The sequence below is a fragment of the Thamnophis sirtalis genome, unplaced genomic scaffold, assembly GCF_051295495.1.
Source record: "Thamnophis sirtalis isolate CommonGarterSnake01/CBP01778 unplaced genomic scaffold, rThaSir2_p1.2 scaffold_13, whole genome shotgun sequence".
In the NCBI taxonomy this organism is placed as follows: Eukaryota; Metazoa; Chordata; class Lepidosauria; order Squamata; family Natricidae; genus Thamnophis; species Thamnophis sirtalis.
This window is the reverse complement of record NW_028261393.1, coordinates 2,772,818-2,794,989: the sequence shown is the minus strand read 5'-3', so window position 1 is coordinate 2,794,989 and position 22,172 is coordinate 2,772,818. Positions and strand designations below refer to the sequence as shown.

General features: G+C 48.5%; 1 protein-coding gene across 1 annotated transcript in view; it reads left to right on the top strand.

Moving 5' to 3' along the window:
• Window positions 1-22,172, top strand: part of RYR1 (ryanodine receptor 1) — a 159,537-nt gene that overhangs the window by 95,406 nt on the left and 41,959 nt on the right. The window contains 18 exon segments of the mRNA XM_087727948.1: window positions 843-1,081; window positions 1,930-2,011; window positions 2,498-2,628; window positions 3,255-3,569; window positions 4,547-4,787; window positions 5,837-5,924; window positions 6,536-6,628; window positions 7,313-7,327; window positions 10,346-10,516; window positions 11,332-11,391; window positions 12,294-12,431; window positions 13,231-13,343; window positions 15,145-15,241; window positions 15,396-15,502; window positions 16,756-16,807; window positions 18,719-18,781; window positions 20,590-20,689; window positions 21,953-22,032. Coding sequence (XP_087584074.1) covers window positions 843-1,081; window positions 1,930-2,011; window positions 2,498-2,628; window positions 3,255-3,569; window positions 4,547-4,787; window positions 5,837-5,924; window positions 6,536-6,628; window positions 7,313-7,327; window positions 10,346-10,516; window positions 11,332-11,391; window positions 12,294-12,431; window positions 13,231-13,343; window positions 15,145-15,241; window positions 15,396-15,502; window positions 16,756-16,807; window positions 18,719-18,781; window positions 20,590-20,689; window positions 21,953-22,032 — 2,185 coding nt within the window.

Below are 22,172 nucleotides of genomic sequence, written 5' to 3'. Positions count from 1 at the left end.
ATCATCTATCTATCTATCTATCTATCTATCTATCTATCTATCATCTATCATCTATCTATATCTATCTATTTATCAGCTATCTATCTATCTATCTATATCTATCTATCTATCTATCTATCTATCTATCTATCTATCTATCTATCTATCATCTATCTATCTATCAGCTATCTATCTATAACTATCTGAATAGAACTCTGCATTGGCAACACGGAAGGGCATCCGGCCAGTAAACACTGCTCCATTCAGTTGCCCAGACACTACCCTGCAAGAGCTTATGGCTTCATTAAAAGCAGATGAGCATCTGGGAAGAATATCTAGGCACTGAGTGTTGTGGCCCGGCAGGAGCCGTCGGCCACCAGGTGGCGGCAGAGCATTGGATCAGAGGGAGTGTTCAGGGAAACACTTGGGAGTTGTTGCAGGATTCACCCCGTCGAAGGGTTACTCGAGGGAAGGAACAACTGAGTACTTACAGGAGATGATTGCGAGCAGCTATTGCTCATTGGGATCCTCTCCTGAGTATAAAGAGACTGCTGGTGCCACGCCCTGGTTGCAGAAGTCAACGTTCCATTCTTGTTCTAGTGATTGTTCTTGTTCGCCTTCACAAACCGAGAGAGGCCAACTTGGATAAGTGGTTTGAGATAAGAGAAGCCGGGTATGCATTTTGGTATGAGTTATAGGACTTTCTGCTGGAGCTATTATCTTTGTTTATTTGGGCTTGCAGCCAACAAGAGCTTGGACTGATTAAAAGAAACCTTTTTAGTTACGTGGCTTTTGGCTGTCATTCCTGGACGGATTAAGGGGGGGTCAGAACACTTGACTATTGCTGTTTTCCCTACCTACAGGACAGTCATGAAATCAGGCCCTGAAATTGTCAAGGCGGGGCTGCGCTCCTTCTTCGAAAGTGCCTCCGACGACATTGAGAAGATGGTGGAGAACCTCAAGCTTGGCAAAGTCTCCCAATCCCGCACTCAAGTCAAGGGCGTGGGGCAGAACATCACCTACACCACCGTGGTCCTCTTGCCCGTCCTCACCTCCCTCTTCGAACACATCGCCCAGCACCAGTTTGGGGACGATGTCATGTGTGAGTATGGCAGGAGGAGGGAGGGTGGCTGAGCAGACTCTGAAGCTAAGAGGGTGTGAGAATGCTGCGCATCTACTCCAGGGGTAGTAGAAACGGTCTGGAGGAGGCCTGGTCTGAAGTCCAAAGGGACTATCCTTTGGGAGAAGGATTTGGGGGAGCGAGAACATGGGGGCATCTTGTTCTGACCGAAGCTTCCCAAGAGCATGAAACCAACTTCTTGTCCCAACAAATATACCCTTTTATTAATTGACTGTGAATTCTGCCCATTCACCTCCAGCAATGTCTTTCAAGGGAGGATTTACAGTCACAGACCTTATCTGGCTTGGAGAGCTGCCAGGACGATATCTGCAGAACTTGGCAAGGAGTCTCGGAGAGTCACGAACCAATGAAGCGAACGAATTGTCTCCTGCAAACTCCACTCCCCTTTTGCTCCTCTTTTATTTCCTCTGGGAGGGGCCGTTCATCATCCACCTGTGGTCTTCCTCCCAAGTCAACCCCTATTCTTTAGCTCTTCCCTTCGTCTGGCAACTCTGTGCATGCGCACACTGGGAACAGGCTCCAGCTGTTCTTCTGCCCCACTGATCTCCAACTCCAAAGGCAGCTGATAACTGTCAGACGGCCTTGGCCCCCTCTCTGCCTCCGACACAGAGCCCTCATCCGAGCCTTCCCCAGACTCCACGACTGGCCCAGGTTCCTACCCAACCTCCTCACTGTCCGAATCTGCTTCCAGCTCCGCTAGCCGCTGGCGGGCCACAACACATCTCCTGACATCAAAAGAGAGGGATGAAGAAGTTGCACGGCTCCCATTGTTCAATCTTTCTCTCCCTTTCTCTTTTGTGCCCCTTCAGTGGATGATGTCCAGGTCTCCTGCTACCGAACTCTGAGTAGTATCTACTCCCTGGGGACAACCAAAAATCCGTATGTGGAGAGGTGAGTATGAGGACAAGGTTGGCTTCAGCGGGAAGGATATAGATCAGTGGTGAAATCTAATTTTTTTTGCCACCGATTCTGTGGGCGTGGCTTGGTTGTGGTTGCGTCATGTTGACTGGGTGGGGGTGGCCAGCTTCTTTTTACTTTATAAAGCATTTTTTTCCTGGATTCGGCCAAATAGACGGGAAATAAATGCTTTAAAAAATTGGTGGTGGTGGGAAGTTCTGACGATCATGAGGTTCACAGCTGATCCGAGCGATCGTTGGAAGCTTTTTTTTTTAGCTTTTTTAAATCGGCAGGATTTGGGACAATCGTCCCTACCGATACAGCCGAGCCGGGAGGATTTCACCCCTGATATAGATCCTTTGTGGTGAGATGGAGCCAAGAGGTTGGGAAACGGCCAGCTAGGCTGGAAGGAGGTATGAAGTGAGGGCCTAGCTTGGAGTCCTTGCACATTATGGCTTTGTCCCTTGTCCCTCCCTGCAGGCAGAGGCCCCAACTTGGAGAATGCTTGGCACGGCTGGCAGCGGCAATGCCCGTGGCTTTCCTGGAGCCGCATATCAACGAATTCAACCCTTGTTCTGTTTATACCACCAAGTCCCCGAGAGAGAGAGCCAGTGAGTGTGGCAGAAGGAGGCAGGCGGGACTGCAATCTTCTTTTGCTTTGACGCTTCCTCCAATTCTCTCCTCTTCCTCATTGGGCAAGGGGTTAACATCCATCTAGGTTTCTGATCCAATTGCGGTCATAAAGGACCGCCTGTAAGCATTGCTCACTTTTCTAATGGCAGCATCCGAAGTAATGCACCAAAAAAAGAGAACTCCAAGGAAGGTAGATTCCTCAAGGAATGATTTATTGGATACTTCCATGTTGGCACAACTGTTGAAAACTAACTGAGGGTTCCCATGGTTTTCCCCTAATTAAAGAGTAAAAGTTCCCCCTTTCCTCCAATTCATCAGTCACATTGTCCAATCAAAGTGCTGGCTGGTTGCTTGGTTACTTTGCTCCTCCTTTCCGCAGTCACCAGTTGGAATGCCCTTGGTTCCCATCAAAACTAGTTCTTTCCCCCCTCCCTGTCCCTTCTTCTCCCTTGTGGCAACTGTGAACCCTCCAAGATGGCCTCGACCAGGTACATTTCACAATTGACATCTGGAGACATTCCAGAAAAGACGTTGTCTCTGAATTTAGCTCCCCCCCCCACTCCCAGATGTCCAGAAATTTAAACATGCTTGTCTTCCATCCTAGTCTTAGGCCTACCGAACTGTGTGGAGGAGATGTGTCCAGATATTCCAGTCCTGGAGAAGCTGATGAAGGACATCAACGGCCTGGCGGAGTCGGGGGCTCGCTATACCGAAATGCCCCACGTAATCGAGGTCACCTTACCGATGCTTTGCAATTACCTGCCCCGTTGGTGGGAGAGAGGTCCGGAGACCAACGCACAGGGTCCTTGGTGCACGGAAGTGACCTCTAACCAGCTCAACACCTTGCTGGGAAACATCCTGAAGATCATCGTCAGCAACCTGGGCATAGACGAAGCATCTTGGATGAAGCGGTTGGCAGGTACGGAGGGAGCCTGGGTGGCGGGATTGAGGCAGAGATGGTATTCAGCAGGTTCCGGCCAGTTCTGGAGAACCGGTAGTGGAAATTTTGAGTAGTTCGGAGAACCGATAAATACCACCTCTGGCTGGCCGCGCCCCCATCTATTCTCTGCTTCCCGAGTCCCAGCTGATTGGGAGGGAATGGGGATTTTGCAGTATCCTTCCCCTGGAGTGGGGAGGGAATGGGGATTTTACAGTATCCTTGCCCTGCCATGCCCACCAAGCCACGCCCACAGAGCCGGTAGTAAAAAAAAATGAACCTCACCACTGGATTTAGGCGTTTCTTTCTTTACAAGTGGGATTAAATTTTGCTTTGGAGAGAAGTCACATAATAAGGTATAAAATTAAACAAAGGTTGTAAGGAACCCCCGAGCTGCCTTTGCATGTTGTGCTGAGCCTTGGACCTGTAATGGTGATGTTTGAAGGACATACTAGGCCATGGGGTGTCCCACAACTTCTGGTGGCAAGCTGTTCCACTGGTTAATTGCCCTCGGTGTTTGGAAGTTTCTCCTTAATTCCAGGTTGCTTATCTCCTTGATAAGTTTCCCTCATCCATTGTTTCTGGTCTGGCCTTCAGGTGCTTTGGAAAATACACTGACCCTCAAATAGTGGAATACAGGTGGTCTTCAACTTACAACAATTGAGCCCAAAATTTATGTTGCTAAATGAGAAACTCATTGAGTGAATGTTTTGCCCCATTTTATGACTTTTCTTGCCACCGTTGTTAAGGGAATCACCGCAGATCTTAAATTAGTGACACAGTTGTTAAGTGGATCTGTGTTTGGCTCATCAGAAGGGACTTACCTGGGCCAATAAGCAGCTAGAGGTTCAGAGGTGATTCCAGTCCCTCTGGAATGGTTTGGAGGGACTCTTAACTTGAAATTTGGGGGGGAAAGGTAGCCTGCTCCCGACTGAGGAGGCTCTTCCCCCTCTGCGCAGTCTTTGCACAGCCCATTGTCAGCAAGGCCAAGCCCGAATTGCTCCGTTCCCATTTCATCCCCACCATGGAGAAGCTGAAGAAGCGCTCCGGGAAAGTGGTGGCGGAGGAAGAACAGCTGCGGCTGGAGGCCAAGTCCGAATCGGAAGACACGGAGCTTCTCATCCGGGATGAGTTTTCGGTGCTGTGCCGCGACCTCTACGCCCTCTACCCGCTGCTGATCCGCTACGTGGACAACAACAGGTAACAATCCACAGTTGGCGAACCGAATCCGTGAGCAGATTGCAACGTGCAGGCGTTCGAGGTGGGTGTAGTTAAGAAACACAGCGCAGGGATTTCGGGAGAGGCCATTTGGTCAAGTGGTGAAGGCACCAGGCTAGAAAGCAAGAAACTGTGAGTTCGAGTCCCTCCTTAGTCATGAAAGCCAGCTCAGTGACGTCCGGCTAATCACCAGGAAACAGGGAGTTCTAGTCCCGCTTTAGGCAGAAAATCCTATCCGATGACTTTGGACCTATCACTAGGAGACAGTGAGTTCTAGTCCTACCTTAGGAATGAAAGCCTGTCTCATACACACACACAAACACACACACTCTCCCTCCTCTCCCTCTCTCCCTCCCTCTCTCTCTCTCTGTAGTTTTCTTGCAGATGTTTTATTACCAAACTGAATAATATCATAAATGCTAGACGGGAGGGGAGTTTGCTCACTCCACACTCACCCCCCCTAGCACTGATAATGTTACCTAATGCGTAGAGCCGAGGTGGCGCAGTGGTTAAATGCAGCACTGCAGGCTACTTCAGCTGACTGCAGTTCTGCAGTTCGGCTGTTCAAATCTCACCAGCTCAAGGTTGACTCAGCCTTCCATCCTTCCGAGGTGGGTAAAATGAGGACCCGGATTGTTGTTGGGGGCAATATGCTGACTCTGTAAACCGCTTAGAGGGGGCTGAAAGCCCTATGAAGCGGTATATAAGTCTAACTGCTATTGCTATACCTAGTTGGGTCGTGAAATATTTGCCAGAAAACTACCAAGCGCAGAGAGAGCCAAGGATCACCCAACAGTCCTCCACACTTCTCCTTCGCATACTCCACTCCCTTCTAAGGACTGGTGATGTTCCCTAGTTGGGGAAGAGAACGTCTTTAAGAAAAACGAGAGAGCACCAAGAACCCCACAGTTCAACAGTTGTTCTCTTCTGTTGATAGGGTGAGCTTCAGTGCTGAGTTTCCGCGGAGTAGATCACATGAAGTGTGGAACGGGGAAGGAGGCCCTCACCAACCATTCTTTTTCCATCTGCAGGGCCCACTGGTTGACCGAGCCCAACTCGGACGCTGAGGAACTGTTCCGGATGATTGGGGAAATCTTTATTTATTGGTCCAAGTCCCATGTGAGTGAGCTTTGGGGGGGGTAGCAGAGTGGCAGGCTTGTGGGTTTAATTTCCAAGTTTTTTTGTTATGCTGCCCGCCAGTGGCCAGTAGAGCTGGCAGCAGAATCGGACAGTGGAGAGGTTGGGGAGAAACATGGGCCAGTCCTGGAGGCTGGGGAAGGCTCGGACAAGGGGGGAGGAGGGGGCGGGGCCAACTGCTCACCAGAACAACCAGTTTGCTAGAATTGGTGTGAGCCAGTAGAATCCCACCACTGGCCGATACAGTGCCACAAAGACAGTTCTGTGTCAGAGGTGGTATTCAGCAGGTTCTGACCATTTCCGGTAGTGGGACATTTTGAGTAGTTTGGAGAACTGGTCAATACCACCTCTGGCTGGCCTCGCCCCTATCTATTCTCTGCCTCCTGAGTCCCAGCCGATCAGGAGGGAATGGGGATTTTGCAGTATCCTTCCCCTGCCATGCCCACCAAGGCATGCCACTCCCGCCAAGCCACGCCCACAGAACCGGTAGTAAAAAAACCTGAATCCTGTTCTGTAGGTAGCCTAGCCCGCAAATGTATTAGGTTGAAGCCCCTGTAGAAATCTTCACCATCTGATTCTTCTTCCTCCTGCAGAATTTTAAGCGAGAAGAGCAAAACTTTGTCGTTCAGAATGAAATCAACAACATGTCCTTCCTGACAGCCGACAGCAAAAGCAAAATGTCGAAGGTGAGAAAGTTGCCGGGGTCTCCTCCTTCGGCTGGGGAGAAGGTAGTGGGTATGTGTCCTCCTTACCGGCTCTTGCCACCCTTGAAGCCACGATACCATCCCCGGGAGGGGATGGGTCTTTGCCCCAACCGCTGCTGAGCTCCAGGTGGACAGGAAGAAACCAACATCTGGGTGGTTTCATAGGAGCCGAGGTGGCGCAGTGGTTAGACTGCAGTACTGCAGGCTACTTCAGCTGACTGCTAGCTGCAGTTCAGCAGTTCAAATCTCACCAGGCTCAAGGTTGACTCAGCCTTCCGTCCTTCCGAGATGGGTAAAATGAGGACCCGGAGGCCAACTCCGTAAACCGCTTAGAGAGGGCTGTAAAAGCACTATATAATAGTATATAAGTCTAAGTGCTATTGTAGTTGGTTGGGTGTTGCAATAGAAGCCTTGGTGGCACAGTGGTTAGAATGCGGTATTGCAGGCTAACTCTGCCCACAGTCTGGAGTTCAATCCTGAGCACTGTGAAGCGGTGTATAAAGTCTAAGGGCAATTGCTATTGCTTACATCTGCCAAGTTCTGGACAGACAATTCTTGCTTTGAGTTCTTCCCCCTGAGTAACGGCGAGGCGGGGATGACGCCTCTTCCTCTAACCTTCTCTTTCTCCTGTCTTGTCTCCCTTTTCTACCCATCTCCACATGTTAGTCTGAAGAAAGCCAGGTTAGCAAAAAGCACAGCTGTTCCACTGGCCCAAAGGGTCAAGGCAGCATGGAGCAACGGGGTATCTTTGCCGCAACCCTTCGCTCCCTCCCTGTTTAGAACTGGGGGGAGGCGGGGAGCGTTGAAAAGTCAACCGGGGCCCGGGAGGAAGGGAAGGGGCTGCGGCTGCATGGACGATGACAAAACGTGCGGTAGCTTTTTTTGCAGGTCTGGCCGCAACGCATCAGACATGCGATGGGTGGCACTTTCTGCCTGTCAGTCACCCAGTTAGTGGGACTCACGCCATGTTGAAGCGGGCAGCCATGCTCTGGAGTAGTTCTGACATGCCACAGCATGTCCTCCTCCTCCTCCTCCTAACTAACCGATTTGGTCCCGGAGTCTCCAAAACCCAGTACTAAAAAAACAACATCCCTTAAACTCCCAGCATGCCTTGGGAGTCCTTCTCCAATCCCAATTCACCTTCTTGGTCCTCTTCTTTTCCCCCTGTGACCCCTCAGAGCCCATCATCCTGCCCTGCCACTCTCCGAGGGTGGGTTGGGGAGGAAGAGGTTGCCTGTTCATGCCCCTTCGGCTGCCCCAACCGTGCTTGTGTGCGGTTCTGCGTAGAGATTGGCAAGGCTGTTTTGCAAGGCTGGCTGTTAAGTGGGCAAAGATGCTGGAAGGGTGTCTTGTCATCCTGATTGATCCGAATTAATTCATTTCACTTTGATCTCGGGGGGGGGGGGAGGAGGAAGAGGGCCTCTCCATGGCACACCAACTCCATCCTTCCCCGTTTTGAAAATTTGGTCCAGGCATCTCAGAAATCTGATTATTTTTCCTCCTGTTGTCAGGGTTCCAAATAGCATCCAAAACTAAATCAGAGTCCAAGGCAAATGTATTGTTCAAAGTTCCAATTGATGAAGAGAGCCATGTTGGCACCTCTAGGAAAACCCGAATCTGGAGGCTTCCCGGTTTTCCCCACACAGTTGAAACTTCAAGGTCTTGCCCCCACACCCACAAGTCCATCCCATGGTCCAATCGTCCACTGCCACGCTGGCAGCTCCCACCCACCCAGTTCTGGTCAGGTGCAGAGGTGCAGAGACAAAGGATGACCTTGGCTTTCTAGAAAGAATGTTGTTATGGCTACATAGCATCTAACTCCGTACAATCCCACCTCTCATTTTCCCACAATAGAAAACGCATAGTAGAAAAAAAAAATAGAAAGTGTGGCAGGCCAAAGATCCAAAAGAAAAGATGGCTGTCAGCCTGACACCTGTTGTCTACCATAAGGGTCCCCAACTCCTGGCCCCCATCCCGCCACTGCCACCTCGGCTGGTCCACCGAGCCGGTAAGGTTGGAGACGACTGGTCCACAACAGTGGTCTCCAACCTTGGCAACTTTAAGAACTGTGGACTTCAACTCCCAGAGTTCCTCAGCCAGCTGAGGAATTCTGGGAGTTGAAGTCCACAAGTCTTAAAGTTGCCAAGGTTGGAGACGACTGGTCTACAAAATATAAGTTCAGAATCTTCTTTCCGTTTACAACTCTGTGGACCAGACCTGGGCTTTTTATGGCTCTCACGCCACATCGGTCCTTTTAGTTTTCTCTATCCGGTCCGCGTGATTTTATTTCATTTTGAAGGCGATTGCTATCTTCTATTTTTTTCCATACGCGCGTGCATGCCTCTCTATGCACCCTCCTAGCCCTCGTGACTCGGCTTCCACAACTGTCCCAATTTTTCATGTGGCCCCTTGGGGAAATGATGTAGGATGTGGTTAAAAAAAAATCCCCTCAATGGCCATTATAATGTGATCCACCCCAGTGGTGAAATTCAATTTTTTTTACTACCGGTTCTGTGGGCGTGGCATGGCGGGTGTGGTGTGGCTTAGTGGGCGTGGCCGAGGAAGGATACTGCAAAATCTCCATTCCCGCCCCACTCTGGGGCCAGCCGGAGGTGGCATTTGCCGGTTCTCCAAACTAGTCAAAATTTCCGCAGCCGATTCTCTGAACTACTCAAAATGTCCACTATCGGTTCTCCAGAACTGGTCAGAACCTGCTGGATTTCACCCCTGATCCACCCTCTGCTGTAGATGCATCCCATAAACGAACAGGTGGAGCTTGGATCACATCATGGGCAGCCGCCATCTTGACTTTTCTGCCTGCCGATACCCCTGACCTCTTGACATGAACACTTCCATCCATCCTGCTATAATGTCCCATAATTTCCTTTGCCCAGCAACTGCCTCTATCTTCTTCATTTTAATTCCACGTTCCTAGATCTGCAGCTCTGTGTCTCTCCTCCAGTTCTTCCGAATGGGTCCTCTCTACACTGGCTAACACTCCCCCCACCCTTCTCATCCCCAGAAGACCCTTCCCCTATCCAGGCATAACTTCTGCATGTGCATCGTCACTTCTGAAGTCCGGTCAAAGTTCTCCTTTCTGTCTCTTGAGTTGGTGGATCAAAAAAACGAATGCATGGAATGAGATTTTGATCCACGCACTCCATACAGACGGTCTTGGAAGCAACGGTGATCGATCCCAGATCCTTGAGTATTCGAGGCAGCCAGTCTCTGGATTGTCAACTTTTGACACCACTGGATCAGAGGTCTCCAACCTTGGCAACTTTAAGACTGGTGGACTTCAACTCCCAGAATTCCTCAGCCAGCTCTGGGAATAGGAAGTTTGCAAGTCTTAAAAGTTGTCAAGGTTGGAGATCCCCTGCACTGGATCATAGATCTCCAACCTTGTCAACTTGAAGAGCTGTGGACTTCAACATGCTGGCCTGGGGAATTCTGGGAGTTGAAGTCCACAGGTCTTCAAGTGGCCAAAGTTGGTCAACCCTGCTCTAGATTTCTCTCCCATCTTCTCTTGAGGGAGGATCTGGTCCAGCTTTCCCACCAGGTCATGGAGTCCCCATGTCTGAAGCAGTGGCTTGGTCATTAAAGCTTTTGCCCAGTCGAGCTGTTGGCATGCCAGGGGACAGCCTGAGTGCCACAACCTCCCTTTCCCGCCAGGCTGACTTTGGCTCTTACCTCTCCTAGTCAGGCGGCTCGGACCAGGAACGGCACAAGAAGAAACGCCGAGGGGACCGCTATTCCGTACACACGTCCCTCATCGTGGCCACGCTGAAGAAGATGCTTCCCATCGGCCTGAACATGTGTTCCCCAAACGACCAAGAGCTGATCACCCTGGCCAAGCTGCGCTATGCCTTGGTGAGGGGCCTGGGGTGGGGGCCTGCTAAGGAAACCAGGAAGGAGGCAATGGCAAAGTCTCCGGATCTCCAACTGTTGACCAGGCTGGTTGTGATTGACTAGAGAGGAAGCCCTGTTGGGAGGTCCACTCAACGGTGGAGCTGGAGAGCATGGGCGAGACAGATCTCTCGGATCTCCAACTGTTGACCAGGCTGGTTGTGATTGACTAGAGAGGAAGCCCTGTTGGGAGGTCCACTCAATGGTGGAGCTGGAGAGCATGGGCGAGACAGATCTCTCGGATCTCCAACTGTTGACCAGGCTGGTTGTGATTGACTAGAGAGGAAGCCCTGTTGGGAGGTCCACTCAATGGTGGAGCTGGAGAGCATGGGCGAGACAGATCTCTCGGATCTCCAACTGTTGACCAGGCTGGTTGTGATTGACTAGAGAGGAAGCCCTGTTGGGAGGTCCACTCAACGGTGGAGCTGGAGAGCATGGGCGAGACAGATGATTGAGAGGAGCATGAAACGAGCATTCGCTTTCCTACTTGAGGAAGGATAGAAAAGATACGGAGGACAACTTTGTTACACACACACACACACACACACACACAATCACAATGACCATGTTCCTCCTCGAGTTCCCACTTTGATTTCAGTGATTTCTATCCTGCCATCAAAGATACGAACCCGGGGGTCCTGTCAGTCAAGGAACACAAATGTTCAGAAGTCACAATTGATTGTTTTATTTAAGAAGGGATAAATCTGGTGGGGAAAAGGGTTTTTTCTGGGATTGTTTCTTGGTTCCTCTGTTCATGCGCAGGCTCTCCTTTTCTGCAGAAAGACACCGATGAAGAGGTGCGTGAATATCTCAACAACAACCTTCATCTTCAAGGCAAGGTGAGGACCTGGAACTGCTCCAGAAAGTGAGGTTTGGGGAAATCAGGTTTTGTAGGTTTTTTTCCTTAAATAGACTTCCTCCCTTCCTGTCTGGATGAGTATGTGAGTTACAGAGTAGAATCAAACTTTTCTTTCTTTCTTTCTTTCTTTCTTTCTTTCTTTCTTTCTTTCTTTCCTTCCTTCCTTCCTTCCTTCCTTCTTTCTTTCTTTCTTTTTCTCTTTCTCTCTCTCTCTTTCTCCTCCCACCCTTCCTTACTCTCTTCTTTCCCTCTTTCTCTCTCTTTCCTTCCCTCCCCTTCCTTCCTTCCTTCCTTCCTTCTTTCTTTCTTTCTTTCTTTCTCCCTTTCCCCTTCCTCTCTTTCTTTCTCTCTCTCTTTTTCTCTTTCTCTCTTTCTCTCTCTCTCTTTCTCCTCCCTCCCTCCCACCCTTCCTTCATCTATTCTTTCCCTCTTTCTCTTTCCTTCCCTCCCCCTTCCTTCCTTCCTTCCTTCTTTCTTTCTCCCTTTCCCCTTCCTTTCTTTCTTTCTCTCTCTCTCTCTCTCTCCTCTTCCTTCCCTCCCACCTTCTCCTTCTTTCCTTCTCTCATCCTCCCTCCCCTCTCTTCTTGTCCTTCATTCCTTCCTTCTGAATCCGGGCAGCTTACAAACTACTACATAACAATGACTATAATAAAACTCAGAATCTAGCACCAAAAAGAATCTGGAAAAAAAAACATGAACATCCCACAAGGGATTCATCACTCATTCTACCAGGATTTGGGGATAGAGACTAGTTTTAAGACCTCATTTAAATAGAGCTCGGGCGGGGGAGTGGGGGGAATGGTGATGCTTCAGATGCTCTGAATGTCCCCATTTGCTGTGCAGTGGGATAATTCCTCCTCCGTGTCCCCATTTGCCTTGCAGTGTGATAACTCCTGCTCCATGCGCTGGCAGATGGCCCTCTACAAGGAAATGGCTGGGAAGGCCAAGGACTGCAACAAGCCGGAGAAGATTGTCAAACGGGTTCAAGAAGTCTCTGCTGTGCTCTACCACCTGGAACAGGTACAGACCCACAGAGGGATTTGGCAGGTTCATAGGTTAAAGAGTGGGATGCGCTGTCTACATTTCTGGTGGCTGCTGAGAGCTTCCCAAATTTGAACCGCGATTCTCAGCGGCTGCCAAATTAAAAAGTCAACTTAAAATAAAAATCAGCAAAGAAGCACCAACAATAAATATAAGCAGAATGGCAGCCGAGGGTTAATATCAACCCTTGCAATAGCATCCATTGCTCGGGACCCTTTAATCTCCCAGCCTCCATGCCAGGGAACTCATGGCCCATTTTGTTAAAAGTCCCTGTTGGATGTTTTTTAAAAATCCTTTTTTTAATATCAAAATCATCCTTCTAGACATTCATTCAATAACTGTGCATGCCGAGAGCATATACGTCCCCAAGGCAGGGGTGAAATCAACTTACCTTCGCTACTGCTTTGAAAATGTGTGTGCAGGCACCACCTCCACACATGCGCAGAGCATCAAAAACGGGTCGTGATGACGTCCAGGCAGGTGGGCGGAGCCTCCTGCTGCCACCGCTACTACCGGTCCGCCCAAACCGGATAGAACCGGCTGAATTGTACCACTGCTCCAAGGCAATTCAGTGGACTTGTTCACCTAACCATTGCTCACTCGGGAAGGCCTTGTGGATATGATAAGAGTGGATTGGGACCTAGTAACCCGTCTTCTTGATGGGTCATGGAGTTTTCAGAGGGAGGAGTCTCAAAGGAGAAATATAAAGAAAGGGGAAGGAAGCAAGAGAGAATTGCTGGTCTTCCAACCCCCGGTTTTCTTCTGCCTTCTTCTGCAGTTAGAGCACCCGTACAAATCCAAGAAAGCCGCGTGGCACAAATTGCTCTCCAAGCAACGGCGTCGCGCAGTGGTCGCGTGCTTCCGCATGACACCCCTCTATAACCTGCCCAGGTGAGTTAATACCGCTTCGGTTGGTATTCACCTCTTCCAGACGGAATGGAACAACTCGCTGGAGGACAATTCAACAATTCAATTTAATTCTTTAAAATAATTTTAAAAATAATTTTAATTTTTGTCGTTCACATTTCATTCTGTCCCTCCTTTGGCATTCTTTCTTGAATAGCAATAGCTTAAGACTTATATACATCGCTTCACAGTGATCTACATCCCTCTCTAAGCGGTTTTACAGAGTCAGCCTCTTGCCCCCAACAATCTGGGTCCTCATTTTACTGACCTCGGAAGGACGGAAGGCTGAGTCAACCTTGAGCCGGTGAGAATCCAAACTGCCAAACTGCAGGCAGCCGGCAAGCAGCGGAAGTAGCCTTCAGAACTGCGATCCTAACCACTGTGCCACCACGGCTCGTGGTTAATTATTCTATTCGGCTATTTCTTCGATATTAATGTAGGTCTTGAGTTAGTCCACAGCGAGTTGGCCATGGTGAGTTGTCCTGTGGCAGGTTGGCCAAAGTAGCGCAGTGGTTAAGAGTGCAGCACCGCAAGCTACATCAGCTGACTGCTAGTGTAGTTCAGCAGTTCAGCAGTTCAAATCTCACCAAGCTCAAGGTTGACTCAGCCTTCCATCCTTCCAAGGTGGGTCAAAGGAGGACCCAGATTGTTGGGGACAATAGGCTGACTCTGTAAACCGCTTAGAGAGAGCTGGAAAGCACTGTGAAGCGGTATATAAGTCTAAACTCTATTGCTATTGTTGAAGTTGATTGGATGTTGCAATAGGAGCCCTGGTGGGATAGTGGTTAGAATGTGGTATTGCAGGCTGGCTCTGCCCACAGTCTGGAGTTCGAATCTCACCAGGCTCAAGGTTGACTCAGCCTACCATCCTTCCGAGGTGGGTCAAAGGAGGACCCAGATTGTTGGGGGCAAGAGACTGACTTTGTAAAACCCGCTTAGAGAGGGCTGTAAAAACACTATGAAGTGTAAGTGCTATTGCTATTCTATAAATCTAAGTGCTATTGCTATTGGCCATGGCGACTTGGCGTAGACCCCTTCCAGCAAGTTGGGTGGGGTCTGTGTTTCCCTAGCGTGACCCGACAAATGTGTGCATGACAAAACCGCGACATCATCAACGCGGCGACAACAGCGCGGCGACAGGAGTGCTATTTAAGTTAAGGTAAGGGTTAGGGTTAGGGTTAGGGTTAGGTTTAAGGTTAGGTTTAGGGTTAGGGTTAGGTTTAGGGTTAGGTTTAAGGTTAGGGTTAGGGTTAGGGTTAGGGTTAGGTTTAAGGTTAAGGTTAGGGTTAGGGTTCGGTTTAAGGTTAGGGTTAGGGTTAGGGTTCAGTTTAAGGTTAGGTTTAGGGTTAGGGTTAGGTTTAGGGTTAGGTTTAAGGTTAGGGTTAGGGTTAGGGTTAGGGTTAAGGTTAGGGTTAGGGTTAGGTTTAAGGTTAGGGTTAGGGTTAGGTTTAAGGTTAGGGTTAGGGTTAGGTTTAGGGTTAGGGTTAGGGTTAGGTTTAGGGTTAGGGTTAGGTTTAAGATTAGGTTTAGGGTTAGGGTTAGGTTTAAGGTTAGGGTTAGGGTTAGGGTTAGGGTTACAACGCACTTCTGTCGCCGCTCTGTTGTCACCGGACTTCAACGCTCATTCCTCGGCGCGCTTTAGAACTCGCGGTTTTGTCACCGCGGTTTAGTCGGGCGCGCTTTTGTCGTTCGCCCTTTTGTCGGTGAACCTTTCCCCAGCACTTCCAAAATGTGAATCATCTGGCTGGGGTGGAGGACACAATTGACCTGCCTTTCCGCTTCTCAGGCATCGGGCTTGCAACATGTTCCTGGAGAGCTACAAGTATTCCTGGATCTTCAGTGAAGAGCATCCCTTTGAAGACAGAATGATTGACGATCTGTCTGTGAGTCTTCCTCAGGGTGGGGGGAAAGAACCTGAGGTCAACTTGGGGGCCTGGTTTGAGTTCTCATCTCCCGGCGTTTGTTTAGGGGGAAATACTACTTTTCAGATCTGATCTCTTAATTGCTCTTTCTCCTATTGTGGGATGTGGGCTGTAGAAACCTGGGCCGCAGGAAGAGGAAGAGGAAGAGGAGCAGGAAAAGAAGCCGGATCCTCTACATCAGCTCATTCTCCATTTTAGCAGGACAGCGTTAACAGAAAAGAGGTTTGTAGTACGGTGATAAAGTCAGAGCCCGGTGTGAATTTGGGCGCAACAAGCGTGAAGTAGCTGTAACATTCTGCCCTGGAACAGGAGAAGGACAGGCGGAGCCTGAGGGTGGAGTCAAGAGAGGAATCAGCCTTGCATCCTCACAAGTGATCTAAGTCCTGTTGTGGGCCGCCAGTGGCCAGCGGAGCTGGTAGCATATTCGGACAGTGAGGAGGTTGGGGAGGACTATGGGCCAGTCCTGGAGTCTGGGGAAGGCTCGGATGAGGGCTCTGTGTCGGAGGAAGAGAGGGGGCCAGGGCCATATGCCAGTTATCAGCTGCCTTCGGAGTCAGACATCAGTGAGGCAGAAGAACAGCTGGAGCCTGTTCCCAGTGTGCGCAAATGCAGAGTTGCCAGACGAAGGGAACAGCTAAAGAACAGGGACCCTGACGACAACTATCGGACCAACCACTTGGTGGGCTCCGTACTGCCCTGGGGTCTCCGGCCTGCTGGCAAAACCATGTCTCCATGCTTTTTTTTTCCATACTTTTTAATTCTCTTACATACCATTTTAAGTACACATTCACATTTGTTGTTCTTCTTTACATTTGTCATTCTTATACATTTTTTATTTCATTTAATAGGTTGTAATATACAGTTTGGGTTGCTTTATTTACCATCCCTTCCGCCAGTTGTAACACCACCTTATTTTTCCCTTTCTTTTCTCCCTCTCTCCATCTTTTCTCTACTTCCTTCCTTCCTCCTCTCCTTCCTTCTTCCCTTGCCTTTCTCCCGCTCCTCCTCTTCCTCTTCCCCTTCCTACCCCCTCTCCTTCTCTTCCTTCTCTACCTTCCATCCTCCTCTCCTTACCTCTTTCTTCTTTCCCCCATCTTCCTCTCATTCTCTCCTCCTCTCCCCCTTTCTTTTTCTATTGTTGTCGGTGTCTCTTTCAAATCTCAGTTTATGTTTCCTTGGGATGGTGTTTCCGCAAACCCAAATATAATTTGGTATCGTTTCTTACTCCCTTCCCTAATCTATTCTTCATGCTTTTCGAAAGAAAAAGCGTCCTCCATAGAAGTGATAGAGGTTCTCTTAGAGTTGAGGGTGTAAAAAGCCTGTGTGGTTTTGTATGGCTAGCCTTCTACAACTTGAGGTCCTTTCAGGATCGGTTGCCCTGAAACTTCCAGAATTCTTGGCTGATTTGGGGAGTTGGGAGTTCAGCCTATCTGGAGGAGGAGAGACTGATCCTGAACGTGCTTACTTTGTTTCAGCAAACTCGATGAAGATTATCTGTACATGGCCTACGCTGACATCATGGCCAAGGTAAGCAAGAGATGGAGCATGCCGGTCTGCTTCAAAAGCTGAGGGTCTTTCTATGTTGTCCCTTCTTCTGTGGCTGCAAATGATGCACCAAACTTTTTGTGGCCTGTCAGCTCTTCTCCATAAATGGGCGGGGCAGGACCCGTCGGTGGGAGGGATTGGGGGAAAAGGGGTGCAACCCATTTTTGCATCTCATATTTACAAGATATGCCATGAAAAACAAACTTCCAAGAGAAGTCCATATAAGATTTACTAAGAAAGCAATTAAGACACAAATACTGCAGATGGCGAGAGATAAAACACTGAAATATAAAGACAAGGAGATTGTGGTTCTGAAGCAAGTACCAAGAAGAGTGAGAGAGATAAGAAGAGAAAGCAGAACTATTCTACGCAGAATATCTTAGAGGGAAAGAGGAGGAAACGGGAAAATGGGCAGGGCAGGACCCATTGGTGGGAGGGATTGGGGGAAAAGGGGTGCAACCCATTTTTGCATCTTATATATATATATACTTTGGAATGGATCACAGCTGGAACAGTATTGCTCCAGATAGCATCCTCAATCAAATAAGAATACGAGGCTAGAGATTCCTCAAAGTTCCAATTTATTAGCTGGCACATCTGGGAAAACCCGAATCTGAAAGCTTCCAGGTTTCCCACCCACCCATTTAAAAGTTCAAGACCCTGCCCCAACACCCACATGTACATCACATGGTCCAATCAATCACTGTCGCGAAGGAAGATCCCTCCCATCCACGTCGGTCCAGGTGCAGGGACAAGATGACCTTGACTCTCGGAGATGGAATGTTGTTATGGCTACACATCTCCCGTGCTCCATACAATGCCCCCTTCCGGTTTCCCACAGTAGAATGTGGGGCAGGCTTGAGGCCCAAAGGAAAAGATTACTTCCAAGCTTGACAATCCAGCAACCAAACCCACGTGTGAAGGTTTCAAGTTGTCTACTGTACTTTATTGTGTGCGACCTATACTACAAGAATTTCAAGGCATGAAGAATATAGATTATGTGCTTCTGCGGATGATTTGGTTATAACATGAACCCAACCACAGGAATCTAGTAAGGTTTTAATGAATTAATCAATATGGCCAAGTGTCTGGATTAAAAAAAAAATTAGGGAAAACAAAGATACTAGTTAAAAATATGAATACTAATCAAAGGGAAGAATTAGAAGGAATGACAGGATGTGAAATAGTTAAAAAAGGTTAAATATCTAGGAGTCTACATCTCAACCTCAAATGGGAAACTATATAAGTATAATTATGAGCCACTATGGCGTAGCATACAGACAGATGAAAAATTGGGAAAAAATTACAATTATCCTTGTTGGGAAGAATAGCAGCAGTGAAAGTGAATGTTCTGCCTAAGTTTTTGTTTCTTTTTCAAATGATACCAATACTTTAAAAAAAAAAAGAATTTCCTCAGGCTGCTTGTCTTCGCTTGGGAACAATAGCAATAGCAATAGCAATAGCAGTTAGACTTATATACCGCTTCATAGGGCTTTCAGCCCTCTCTAAGCGGTTTACAGAGTCAGCCTATTGCCCCCAACAACAATCCGGGTCCTCATTTTACCCACCTCGGAAGGATGGAAGGCTGAGTCAACCCTGAGCCGGTGAGATTTGAACAGCTGAACTGCTGAACTGCAGTCAGCTGAAGTAGCCTGCAGTGCTGCATTTAACCACTGCGCCATCTTGGCTCTAACAAACAGATAAGGTCCCATGGAATTTAGGCAGTTTCAGATCTAAGTCTTTTGCAGCTGCACAAGGACTCTAGGCTAAGTCCCCGCTTGATCCCTGCTCCTTTACCAGGCTGAGAGTTTTCCAGCAGACACTTATAGGATCTTCGTCTATCTCTCTTGCTGCTCACCCCTTTTTTTTCCCTTTAAATCCCTGGGACTTCAGAGCTGTCACATTAATGAAGGAGAAGAAGGTGATGGGGAAGAGGAAGAAGAAGTGCCTTTTGAGGTTAGTGACTTCTCTCTACTTCCCAGATTGGTTTCTGGACACCTTTAACCTGCAGGTGTTCAAATCTTCCTTCTTGATTAGATGACCTGTGTTGCTCCCAACCTGCCAAGAAGATCAAAACAGTCCAGAGGTGAAGCTTAATCCTACATTTCAATAATAGGAAAATGACGGCCTGGCGCAGTCGGTAGGCGCACTTCTGCTTACAGTTGTCCCTTCAAAACCTCGTGCCATCTAGTGACCCTTCATAAAAGCAGCAGGGGAGGCTTGGGTTGGGTCAAGCCCATCTAATCCATCCTTCCATGCCCTCCTAATGGTCGAACAGATGCAGAAGGGGCTTCAACCATCCTTGTCATTTTCCAGTCGCTGACGTGTCAGGGCTACTGCCAAAAATGCAGGAGGTGATGAACAGCCATCAAGATCAATAGCTTTTGAAGGCGTCTCCATGAATTCACCCATTCCCTTTCTAGAATCTTCTAAATCAGTGGTCTCCAACCTTGGTAACTTTAAGACTTGTGGACTTCAATTCCCAGAGTTCCTCAGCCAGTTTTGCTGGCTGAGGAACTCTGGGAGTTGAAGTCCACAGGTCTTAAAGTTGCCAAGGTTGGAGATCACTGTTCTAAATGACCATAAAGATTCAATTCTTCATTATATGGAAGAGGTCTCTGCTCTTATTAATTTCCCATCTTCACCTAGAGTGCTAGTTTGGTCTGATTAAGGCACTAGGCCAGAAAGTGGGAGTTCTAGTCCTACTTTAGCCGTGAAAGCCAACTAGGTGACCTTGGGCCAATCACTAGGAGATGGTGAGTTCTAGTCCCACCTTAGGCATGAAAGCTGGCTGGGAAACTTTGGGCCAATCGCTTTGGAGATTGTGAATTCTAGTCTGGCCCTAGGCACAAAAGTTGGCTGGATGACTTTGGGCCAGTCACCAGGAGATGGTGAGTTCTAGTCCCGCCTTAGGCATGGAAGCTGGCAGGGCAGAGATGGGTTCCTACCTGTTCGCACCTATTCGGTAGAACCGGTTTGTCAAATCTTCCGAACCGGTTAGAAGAGGTTCCACCAGTGGACCCGGAAAGCAGGCCACACCTACAGAAGAAGCTCCAAAATTTTTTGAAACCCACCACTGGTCCTTGGATAGGATTATTCTACACTATCATGCTCCTATTTATAAAACTCAGTGCCTCTGTGAAAGGTAAGGATGACTACTGCGTTTGTGGCGCAATCAGAACATTGCGTGTGTTGAAGTTGTTTTAACGCAAACCAAAGATGCCTTTTAAAAAACAAGTTGACATCCTATTCTTATGCATGCCAGTGCTGTGTGAGAGGTAATTTAAGGTGGTTCTGACAAGTGTCGTCGGCATCTTCATATCCGGACACATGGGCAGCAAGCCACTCCCATCCGGTCACATGGGCGGCAAGCCACTCCCACAAAGTAGGCCACACCCACAGAGTAGGTTCGAACAATTTTTGAAACCCACCACTGTTGTGGGGAAAATAGGAGGGAGGTGTGTTGGATATATTGTTGCCTTATTTGTAAAAAATAATAACAGTGGGATATAAACAAGCCAACAAATGCATTTCATTTTAGCGGTTGACTTGAATCCCAATGTTGGAAGAGGTAGAGGAAAATCTAAGAAACAGAAGAACTCTACCTTTTGGGAGCTTATAAAAAGCTGCACCTTTGCATACCACCCAGGCAGACCCCGGAAAATACCTGAAATGCTTTGATCTGGATTTTGGATACCAACCGAAGAAGTCTCCCTGTCTTCCTCCTGTAACCTCCTCCTTTCTGCTTCTTTGTCTTCCTGCAGGAAAAGGAGATGGAGAAGCAGAAGCTTTTGTACCAACAATCCCGACTTCACAATCGCGGAGCAGCTGAGATGGTGCTGCAAATGATTAGCGCGTGTAAAGGTTAGAAGCGATCCTACATTTTCCCTCCCGCATATCTCCTGTAAAGAATGGATCCCTGGATAGGTCAGGATTACGTCGGTTCCACCACAAAACCGCGTTCGACTAAACCGCGCTCGACTAAACCGCGTAGCTGATGTCATCAACAGGGCGACAACAGCGCGGAGACAGAAGCACGCTGTAAACGCTAAACCTAAAATTAACCCCTAACCCTAAACCTAACCCCCCTAAACCTAACCCTAAACCTAACCCTAAACCTAACCCTAAACCTAATCCTAACCCTTAACCTATAATAGCAATAGCAATAGCAATAGCAGTAGACTTATATACCGCTTCATAGGCCTTTCAGGCCTCTCTAAGCGGTTTACAGAGAGTCAGCATATTGCCCCCAACAATCTGGGTCCTCATTTTACCCACCTCGGAAGGATGGAAGGCTGAGTCAACCCTGAGCCGGTGAGATTTGAACCGCTGACCTGCTGATCTAGCAGTAGCCTGCAGTGCTGCATTTAACCACTGCGCCACCTAACCCTAAACCTAACCCTAACCCTTAACCTAACCCTAAACCTAACCCTAAACCTAACCCTAACCCTTAACCTAACCCTTAACCTAACCCTAAAGCTAACCCTAAAGCTAACCCTTACCTTAAGTTGAATCGGCTTGCTTTCAAAGCGCTATTTAAAGCGCCCTTCTTTCTCCGCACTCGCTGTTGTCGCCCTGTTGATGACATCAGCGATGCGGTTTAATCGGGCGCGGCTTAGTCGAGCGCGGTTTTGTCGTGCCACGGATTACGTCATCTCAAGAGAGGAAAACCTTGATTAAGTTGGGAAGAACTAGAGCTGGGGAGATTTGGGAGGTACAAGGGGTCCTCAACTTACAGCCATTTGCTGTAAGTGACCGTTCAAAGAAGAAGTTGTTGTAACGGCCAAACATGGATATCACATCATGTACCAGACGAGATACAGGAAGGACTGAAGTGGGAGGGAGAGGAAGAAGAACAACTGGATGAAGAGCAAATGAACAATATTATGGAGGTCTTGATAGTAGGAAGAGGAAGGTACCCCTAATATCTTCTGGTATTAAACTTAGTTTAATAACAGTGAAGTCGGGACCCAAGAAGCAAAAGCGAAGTTGCTTCTTAGTTTCTTCATTGTTCCTTTGCTCAGAGACAGAATCCTGCCATCTCATTTGGTTTTTCGATGGAGAAGAAAGTCACTGTGTTCCAAGACAAGAGATGTCAGGGAATAATTTGGTTTTCTGTCTTGACAGGGGAGCCTGGAGACATGGTCTCCTCCACTCTGAAATTGGGCATCTCCATCCTCAATGGTGGCAACGAGGAGGTGCAACAGGTAAGAGGAAGGAGACCCTTTCTGGATCGGGATGCTCTGTGCACAGTCACTCACGCCCTCGTCCTTTCTGGCCTGGACTACTGTAAGGCTCTCTACATGGGGCTGCCCTTGAAGAGCATCCAGAGGCTTCAACTGGTCCA